Source organism: Cebus imitator, unplaced genomic scaffold (assembly GCF_001604975.1).
Source record: "Cebus imitator isolate Cc_AM_T3 unplaced genomic scaffold, Cebus_imitator-1.0 Scaffold356, whole genome shotgun sequence".
Classification (NCBI taxonomy): domain Eukaryota; kingdom Metazoa; phylum Chordata; class Mammalia; order Primates; family Cebidae; genus Cebus; species Cebus imitator.
In genome coordinates, this window is record NW_016107671.1 from 684,941 (window position 1) to 694,554 (window position 9,614).

The following is a 9,614-nucleotide window of genomic DNA, read 5'->3' on the forward strand; positions in this document are numbered from 1 at the left end:
GGCATGATCTTGGCTCACTGCAACCTCCGCCTCCCAGATTCAGGTGATTCTCCTGCCTCAGCCTCCTGAGTAGCTGGGATTACAGGCGTGCACCACCATGCCTGGCTAATTTTAGTATTTTTAGTAGAGATGGGGTTTCGCCATGTTGGCCAGGCTGGTCTCGAACTCCTGACCTCAAGTGATCCTCCCGTGTTGGCCTCCCAGAGTGCTGGGATTACAGGCGTGAGCCACTGTGCCCGGCCTCTCCCCGTTTGTTTCTGTCTCACAACCCCTGTCCCCTCCATCTTTTTTCTCTCTAAGTCTCTACCTCCTGCCCCATCTCTCCTTGCCCCTCTCCCCAACCACGCCAGCACCAGCCCCGGCCCCCGGCTCCCCTGGGCCCTCACTTGAGCGTCTCCCCTGACATCTGTAGGTTGTAGTTCCTCTCAGGCTCTGGAAGGCTGTGGAAGTCCACAAGACATGGGTGCAGCCTCTTGTTGTCATCCCGAACCTGGAGAAACCCCGGGGTCAACGCCTCAGGCTCCCCTTCTCTCCCCACTTCCAGAATGCCCAGACTGTGCCCCCCAACTTCCAACCCTAGGTCTGCCACCCTCAGTCCCATGACCCCCGGTTCCCTGTTATCCCTCCCTCCTCCCGACAGGGATGTGTTCCTCCTGGCACGGCAAGTCCAGCCTCCCATAGGCTGCAGGCAGCCCCTCACCGGGCCGTAGGTCCATCCCTGCTCAATGCGGGTCAGCGCCCAGAGCTCATGGATGTTCTCTGCCAGCTTCTCCCGAATGCGCTCCAGATGGGGCGGCAGGACAATCTAGGGGCAGAGGGACGTTCGTGAGACCTCCAAGGTCCCTCTACCCTCCTCCATTGTGACCCCTCTTCCCAAGGATACCTGGAGCCCTAGAGGCTCCTCCAGCACCCTGTTTCCTGCCATCCTGGAGCTCTGCCCCCCATTCTTCACTTGGACTCCAGGGTTGACACTAAGATGAGTGAGGGCTTAGTATCCTCAGAATTAAGGAATTATTCAGGGCCTGGCATGGTGGCTTACGCCTGTAATTCCAGCACTTTGGGAGGCTAAGGGGGGAGGGGCGATTGACTGAGGCCAGAAGTTCAAGACCAGCCTGGGCAACATGGCGAAACCCCATCTCTTCTTTTTTTTTTTTTTTTTAAGATGAGGTTTCACCACGATGGCCAGGCTGGTTTTGAACTCCTGACCTCAGGTGAACTGCCCACCTCAGCCTCCCAAAGTGCTAGGATTACAGATGTGAGCCACTGTGCCTGGCTCAAACCCCATCTCTCCTAAAAACAAAAATTAGCCAGACGTGGTGGTGCACTCCTGTAATTCCAGTTACTTGGGAAGCTAAGGCAGGGGAATCGCTTGAACTCTGGAGGCAGAAGTTGCAGTGAGTCAAGACTGTACCACTGAATTCCAGCCTAGGCAATAGAGCAAGACTCTGTCTCAAAAAAAGTCATTCACAAAATTTGGGCTGATGGTTAGACATTAGTGGTCTTCTTATTTCAAGAAATGGACAAAAAAAAAAAAAAAAAAAAAAAAATTAGAGAGAGAGAAAAAAAAATAAGGAATTATCTGGGATATGTCTGTCTCCCCGGTGGACTGGGAGCTCCATGAGGGCGGGGCTGGGGCTGCCCTGGTCTCCACCAAGTCCCCAGCCCTATCCAGCTCAGAACCAGACTCAGACCCAGAAGAGGGGCTCAGCAAATGTTTGCTGAATGAATAGAATAGAGGAGTCTCCTTCTCTGTACGAGGATCATAGTGATACCTAATAAGGACTCGGTGAAATCACTGATGTAAATTACTTAATGTTATGTAGTTAATATTGATGCCTGGCACAGGGTAAGAGCCTAAAAGACACACTGGTGGTGTTGGTGTTCTGCAGGCAAGAGGCGATGATGGCCTGGACTCAGGTGGGACATGGGGAGGAGGAAAGGGGGCAGGGGGATGTCTCGGGGGCCGAGTGGACAGCCCGTGAGGCTGACAGGCTGGTGGACGGGGACAGAGCCATCCAGGATGAGGCCCAGGGTGCTGGTCTGGGGACAGGGGGATGGTGAGGTCACCCCCGGAGACTATATCACTGCTACTAATAACGAATGACTGTCTTAAGCTCTAACTGTTTAATCAGGACTGGACTGAGCATCTTGTCTATATCCATTCATCTCACCTTCACAATAATGCTACCAGATAGGTCCTGGTGTTATCCCCTTTCCTCACAGAGGGGGAAACTGAGGCTCAGGGAGGCAAAGTCACTTGCCAGAGATCACATGACTGAAAACCAAACCCTTGCTGTCCAGCTTTTAAGCGCAACCTATATTCCCTCCTATAGGAACATGCTTGGAGGGAAAGTGGGCGGTGAGGAGCCTGGGATAGAAGACACACCCAGCAAACTGTAGTGGGTAGGACCACAGGCTTCAGAATCCGACCACCTGGATTCAGATGGGCTGTGTGAATTGCATATGTTACTTAGCATTTCTGGGCTTTGCTTTCCTCAACTGTAAACCGGGGGCAGTAACAGTCCTTTTTTTTCTTTCTTTCCTTGAGACGGTGTCTTGTTCTGTTACCCAGGCTGGAGTGCGGTCGTGTGATCTCAGTGGTACAATCTCCACCTCCCAGGTTCAAACGAGTCTCCTGCCTCAGCCTCCTGAGTAGCTGGGATTACAGGCACCTGCCACCACGCCTGGCTCATTTTTTATTTTCAGTAGAGATGGGGGCTTCACCATGTTGGCCAGGCTGGTCTTGAACTCCTGACCTCAGGTTATCTGCCTGTCTTGGCCTCCCAAAGTGCTGGGATTATAGGCATGAGCTACCACACCCAGGCTTTTTCTTTCTTTCTTACTTTTTGAGATAGGGTCTTGCTCTGTCACCCAGGCTGGAGTACATTGGTGCAATCATAGCTCACTGAAGCCTCAAACCCCTGGGTTCAAGTGACCCTCCCATCTCAGCCTCCCAAGTAGCTGGGAGAAGCAGTCATGCACCACTACCTCAGCTAACTTTTAATTTTTTGCAGAGACAGAGTCTCGCAATGTTGCCCAGGCTGGTCTTGAACTCCTGGACTCAAGTGACCCTCCTGCCTCAGCCTCTCAAAGTCCTGGAATCACAGGTGTGAGCCACCTTTTCTTTGTGGGACAGCGGTGAGGATTCCCTGAGACTCCAATTCTGCACTGACAGAACCCTTTGCCTCTCTGTGCCTCAGTTTCTCCATCTGTTAAACAACGAGGTTCCCAGCTTCTAGGGCAGCTCCCCACCTCTCTCACTCCTTTTTTAAAAAATGTTTAAATTTTTACATATAAAAAGGTTTTTTTTTGTAAAGACGGGGGTTATCTAGACCAGTCTCGAACTTTTGGGCTCAAGCGTGAGGCTCCCACCTCAGCTTCCCAAAATGTATGTTAGTTGTTTTTGTTTGTTTGTTTTGAGATGGAGTCTCACTCTGTTGCCCAAGCTGGAGTGTAGTGGCACGATCTTGGTTCATTGCAACCTCTGCCTCCCAGGTTCAAGCAATCCTCCTGACTCCGCCTCCCAAGTAGCTAGTATTACAGGCACCTGCCACCATGCTAATTTTTGTATTTTTAGTAGAGACAAGGTTTCACTATGTTGGCCAGGCTGGTCTTGAACTCCTGACTCAGATGATCTGCCCTCCTCAGCCTCCCAAAGTGCTGGGATTACAGGTGTGAAAGACGGCACCCAGCCCCCTCTCTGGCTCCTAAGAGATCCTGCCTCACCGGAAAGCCTTTGCAGGGCAGCCAGTACCTGGACAGTGTCCACAGGGCAGGGCACAAAGTCGATGTGTGAGAGGCAGCGACTGGGGCCCACCAGGTGAGGCCCCCGGGGCCCCTCCCGTCGATACTCCTTGATGGGTTCAAGATGGAGTCGCTTTCGAGGGAGCACAGCTTCATGGCACGGGGCATAGCCAGGTGGGGGCAGGAACTTGAATTCACCATGGCGGCCACCAAGGAGGAACCGCACCCTGGGGAAGGACAATAAGGATCATTTAGGGGGGTTATGGGGGGCAGTCTGTGGTCAGTGGGGGACATGGAAGCAGTCCTGGGATCAATGGAAAGTTCTGGGGAGATCTGAGGTCTCCCCAGAACTCCCTGGGCAGTCATAGTGTCCTGGAGGTCATTTAGAAATCATAAAGGGGTCGGGCATGGTGGCTCACACCTGTAATCCAAGCACTTCGGGAGGTCAAGGCAGGCGGATCACAAGATCAAGAGTTCAAGACCAGCCTGGCCAATATGGTGAAACCCTGTCTCTACTAAAAATACAAAAATTAGTCAGGCATGGTGGTGGGCACCTGTACTCCCAGCTATTCGGGAGGCTGGGGCAGGAGAATCGCTTGAACCCAGGAGGCAGAGGTTTCAGTGGGCCCAGATCATGCCACTGCACTCCAGCCTGGGCGACAGAGCAAGACGCCATCAAAAAAAAAAAAAAAAAAAAAAAAAGAAAAAAAAAAAAAAACCACAAAAAAAAAAAAAAAAAAAAAAAGTCATAAAGGAAGTCTACAGTCAAAGGAATATCATAAGGGGATTGGGAGCCAGGGAGTTGAGAGTGGGAGGGTCTGCAGTTATCCAGAAGAGTTCAGATGCCTGCAAGTTCATGGAACAGTCCTTCAGAGGGGACTCCAGGTCAACAGAGCATGCGGGGACACTGGAAAGTTTGGGGAGACCAAGAAGAAGGTCATTGAGAAGTCACTGAGCATCTATTATAATTATGAGATAAACATAATCACCACTGAATGGACATTCAGAGAGATTGGGGTCATTGGGAAAGGACTGGATCATTGAGGGGTCTTTGGAATAGCAAGTTACTCAGGAGTAGGGTCACTGGGCAAGTGAGCCGATTGAAAGGTCATTGGAGATGCCAGCATTGTTAAGAGATTACTGAGAGAGTACATTGTCATCGGGAGAGTCTGAGGTCATTAGGGGGTTAAGGAAGGTCGGGAGTCATGAGATCATCATCAGGTTCTGGAGTCACTGCTGTGGCCTGGCCTCCTGGGAGGCTGCGGAGTGACTGGAGAAGCTGTCTCAGGTCAGTGCTAGGTCTGAGGACTGGCTGTGGGGTGGGGGCAAGTTCTCACTTGACACCAGCTGAGAAGCTGACAACAGGGAAGAAGAGCCCGTCCAGGTTGAAGGATTCAAAGACGCCCTGCACGGGACAGCCATTGATGCGGAAGGAGATGGACGGCACGCTGAGGTCCAGGCAGCAGCTGACCACGTCTTCAGGGGCCAGGAGGTGCTGCCCTGGGGAAGTCACCGGGCGTGACACGTGTCCTGCATCAAAGTCACCAGAGAGGGGTCAGATGTCACAGGTCCCACAAAACCAATGATACTGAGAGAAAAGGGACAGATATTGGAGGCTCCTGTGGGGACTGTATCCTGGAAACCCTAATGGAAACCATTGCCTTGGATGCTCCTACAGCTTTGAAATGAAGGGCAGAGGTCAGGATTCCCCTGAAGTTAGGATTCTGAGCTGTGGGGCCAGAGATTAAATCCTCCTGTAGGCCAGATGCGGTGACTCACACCTGTAATCCCAGCACTTTGGAAAGCCAAGGTGGATGGATAACCTGAGGTCAGGGGTTTGAGACCAGTCTGACTAACATGGTGAAACCCGTCTCTACTAAAAATACAAAAACGAGCCAGGCATGGTGGTGGGCGCCTGTAATCCCAGCTACTCAGAAGCTGAGGAAGGTGAGGAGCTTGAAGCTGGGAGGTGGAGGTTGCAGCAAGTCGAGATCGCACCACTGCACTCCAGCCTGGGCGACAGAGCGAGACTCTGTTTCAAAATAAATAAATAGCCGGGCGTGATGGCTCACGCCTGTAATCCAAACACTTTGGAGGCCAAGGCGGGCGGATCACCTAAGGTCGGGAGTTCAAGACCAGCCTGACCAACATGGTGAAACCCCGTCTATAAATAAATAAACAAACAAACAAAAATAAATAAAAAATTTTCCTGGGGTCAGGAGTCAGAGATCAGAGATCACAGTATTCTGAGTGGTCTTCTGAGATATCTAGGGTCAGCGGTCATAGCTACTCTGGGATCAGAGTTCTGCAGGTAACAAGGTCAGAGCCAGGAATCGGGAAGCTCTAGGGTTATGGTCTTGGGAAATGAGGAATAAAAGGTAAAAATCAGGCCTTTTCTGGGAGTCAGGATCCTGAGAACCCCAAGGTGTATGGTCAGAGTCTTAGAAATACCGGGGTCAATGGTCAGGGGTGAGGGTCAGGTACCTGTCCAGAGATGCAGTCCATCAAAGCCGTAGGAGTAGAGGTCATCGCCGACCCCGTTGCCGCCCCAGCCCTCGCCGCCCCCAGGGTAGGGGCTGTAGCCCTCGGTGAGGGCCCAGCCCACCCGCAAGTGGGTAGGCTGAGCTGTCAGAAATGGAATCACCTCGTCCACCATCACCTCAAAGTACCATTTGCTGTACTGCGTGGTGCCCTCTGCTCGGCCCACAAAGATGTTGGGGCGGATGCTGCAGAAGAGAGGGAACAGGAGGGGTGTGAGGGAGAGGTAGAAAGGAGAGCACGTGGTAGGAAGTGGGAGAGAGACAGGCATCCAAAGACAGAGATGGAGAGAGACAGGGAGCTGGAGATGGAGGAAGACTGAGACAGAAACAGGCAAAGACAAAGAGAAAACACAGAGAGAGAGAGAAACAGAGGCAGAAATGGAGCCAGGAAGACAGAACAAGAGGAGTGAACGCCAAGGGTGAATGGGGCACAGTGGACATTTGTGAGGACTGGGTGTTAGCCCTGGGGTGGGAGATTAAGGAAGGGACATCCACCTGGATGTGGAGTCTCCGAGTCAGGGAGAGGGTTGAGAGGTTCTGAGTTCTGGGGTCAGACATTAGGAGCCAGACCTGGTGACATAGTTGATGAGGTTTGTCTGCAGCAGCAGCTCACGGCCAGGCAGCAAGTTCTCAGTAATAAGATCTTGGTTGGAGCGAACAGCCACGCCATTGCACACACACAGGGAGCATAGCACGTCCAGGACCTGGAGGTCAAGGTCAGAGGTTGAAAGGTGTGTAGGCAGCAGGGCAGGGTCTATGGAAGGACCCTGGGAGGGAGGGAATCCGGGAGGAAAGGATGGCACATCGGGATGAGACGTGGCAATTTCGACTGGGAGGAGGTGGTGAAAGTGGAAGGTCAGGGATTAGGAAAAGGTCAAGGGTCAAAGGGGAAGATCTGGCAAGAGGCTGAGGGAGAGTCACATGTGTTGGCATAAGGCATCAGCAGTGTAAGTAGGGAGATACTGGAGTAGCGAGGTAAGAGGTTAGAGGGCAGAGTGAAAGGACCAGTGAGAGCCACAGGAATCAAGGTTTTATATAGATATACATTTTTTTTTTTGAGATGGAATTTCGCTCTTGTCACCCAGGCTAAAGTGCAATGGTGTGATCTCACCTCACCACAACCTCCACCTCCTGGGTTCAAGCAATTCTCCTGCCTCAGTCTCCCGAGTAGGTGGGACTACAGGCACCCACCACCATGCCCAGATAAGTTTTGTATTTTTAGTAGACACAGGGTTTCACTATGTTGGCCAGGCTGGTCTTGAACTCCTGACCTTGTGATCTGCCTGGCTCAGCCTCTCAAAGTGCTGGGATTAGGTTGGTGCAAAAGTAATTGCGGTTTTTGTCAATCCTTTTAATAGCAAACACTGCAATTACTTTTGCACCGACCACGTAAATGCATGAAGTGGTTAGAAATAATGTGGAACTTACAGGGCTGTGGCAAACTGCAGAGTAAATATATGCAGCCCACCTAGAAGCTATAAAATTTGAAAAGTTTAAAAACATTTCAGCCCCCAGCCAGGCACAGTGGCTCACACCTATAATCCCAGCACTTTGGGAGGCTGAGGAGGATGGATCACCTGAGGTCAGGAGTTCAAGACCAGCCTGGCCAACATAGTGAAACTTTGTCTCTACTAAAATCACAAAAATTAGCCAGGTGTGGTGGCAGGAGCCTGTAATCCCAGCTGATCTGGAGGCTGAGGCAGGAGACTTGCTTGAACCCAGGAGGCAGAGGCGGCAGTGAACCAAGGTCATGCCATTGCACTCCAGCCTGGGTGACAGAGTAAGACTCTGTCCAAAAAAAAAAAAACACAAAACATTTCCGAGATCTAACCAAGCACCTCTTTGGCCCGGAATCAACTTAAGAGCCATTGTTTGAGACCCCTGTTGAGATGGAAGCCAGTGGAAGTGACGTACAGGTGAGAGATGAGATGGAGGAGGGAAGTAAGGGTGTGAGCAGAGTTCTGGGGCCCTGGGGAGAGGTCAGGGTTCAGAGTTCATGGGATGAGAGATGAGGGGTGAGGGGCTGACCTTGTGGTTCCTCCCATGCTTGTCCAGGAGGGAGATGATGGACTTGATGTGATTCTCCTGGATGATGTTCAGAACCTCCGGACTCTCAATGAGGACACAGTACAGAACCTCCAGGATGCCTGCCAGGGTGCCCAGAGTGAGAGGTGAAGCAGCCATGGCCATCCACTCCCACAAGCCCTTGTCCGACTCCCCCGGTTTCTCCTACCAGACGAGGCCTCCAGCCGATCCAGCTTGCTGACTAGCCAGTCCAAGTTTGTGGAGAAGAGGGCACAGTTGCTACGGTTGCCACGGATCAGAGAGGCTGAGGAGGAGAAGAGGTGTCAGATCCAATAGGACTGGGGATCTGGGGTGTTCTCGGGGGAGTCAGGACTGGGACCCCATACCCAGGAGTTCATAGAGAAGATTCACAATCTCTTTCCAGGACTCGGCTGCCTCCTCCCCTGCAAACTCGGCAAAGTGGGCAGCGGTGGTGTAGACATTTAAGCGGTCAATGCAATTCAGGACCAGGGAGAGCATCCCCTAGGATAAGGAAAATAAGGGGTCACAATAGGAGACCCAGCCCCTCCCTTACTTGTCTTTCTTGGATTCACTAATTCATATTCCTTCAATGGCGTGATGGTGTGTTCCTACATCTAAACCAGCCCCTTTGGTTTCATATTTCCAATTAGTCCCATCACCCTCCTCTCCTCGTTGGATCCCCATTTGTTCTTGTCCTCTCTGCCTCTATCCAATATGAGATTCAGTCCATGATAATTCAGGCTTTATTAACATCTGTAGTACAAGCCCTACAGGGTCATGTGGTGTCCCCTAGCGCTGTGCTGAGGCACAGGATCCAACAAATAAAGAGACAGGACACAGAAGGACTGGAAAACATAGCTGGGCTCAGGGGGCCACACCACTTAAGCGGAGACAGGCAAGGCCCCGCACGTTCAGGAGCGTCTGTATTTATTGGGTATAGGTTAGGGGGCAGGGTATTGAGTGAGGTCATCTTAAGAACAGTAATAGGGTCAAGACAATCACGTGTGCGATAAGCAAAGGGTCCACCCCCATTAGGTCACCGAGGCAAGGAGATGGGCTGTGCGCAGTGAAGAGGCTGCAGTGTGCAACATCTCTTATCTAGGGGCAGGCTACTTCTAAGGAATTCTATAGGAGGATGCTTTGAGTCAGTGCAGTAGCTAAAGAGCTGACAAGGCCGGGCGCGGTGGCTCAAGCCTGTAATCCCAGCACTTTGGGAGGCCGAGGCGGGTGGATCACAAGGTCAAGAGATCGAGACCATCCTGGTCAACATGGTGAAACCCCGTC

At 51.9% G+C, this 9,614-nt stretch overlaps 1 protein-coding gene across 5 annotated transcripts in view; it reads right to left on the reverse strand.

Annotated features, from left to right (window-relative positions):
- RYR1 (ryanodine receptor 1) overlaps positions 1-9,614 on the reverse strand; it is a 151,636-nt gene that overhangs the window by 118,487 nt on the left and 23,535 nt on the right. For all 5 annotated transcript variants that reach the window (XM_037730736.1, XM_037730734.1, XM_037730735.1 and 2 more), the window contains exons 14-22: positions 8,696-8,831; positions 8,518-8,613; positions 8,313-8,431; positions 6,855-6,988; positions 6,229-6,470; positions 5,082-5,274; positions 3,755-3,971; positions 701-805; positions 387-490 (exon numbers count right to left, since the gene is read on the reverse strand). In XM_037730736.1, coding sequence (XP_037586664.1) covers positions 387-490; positions 701-805; positions 3,755-3,971; positions 5,082-5,274; positions 6,229-6,470; positions 6,855-6,988; positions 8,313-8,431; positions 8,518-8,613; positions 8,696-8,831 — 1,346 coding nt within the window. The remainder of the gene's footprint in view (positions 1-386; positions 491-700; positions 806-3,754; positions 3,972-5,081; positions 5,275-6,228; positions 6,471-6,854; positions 6,989-8,312; positions 8,432-8,517; positions 8,614-8,695; positions 8,832-9,614) is intronic.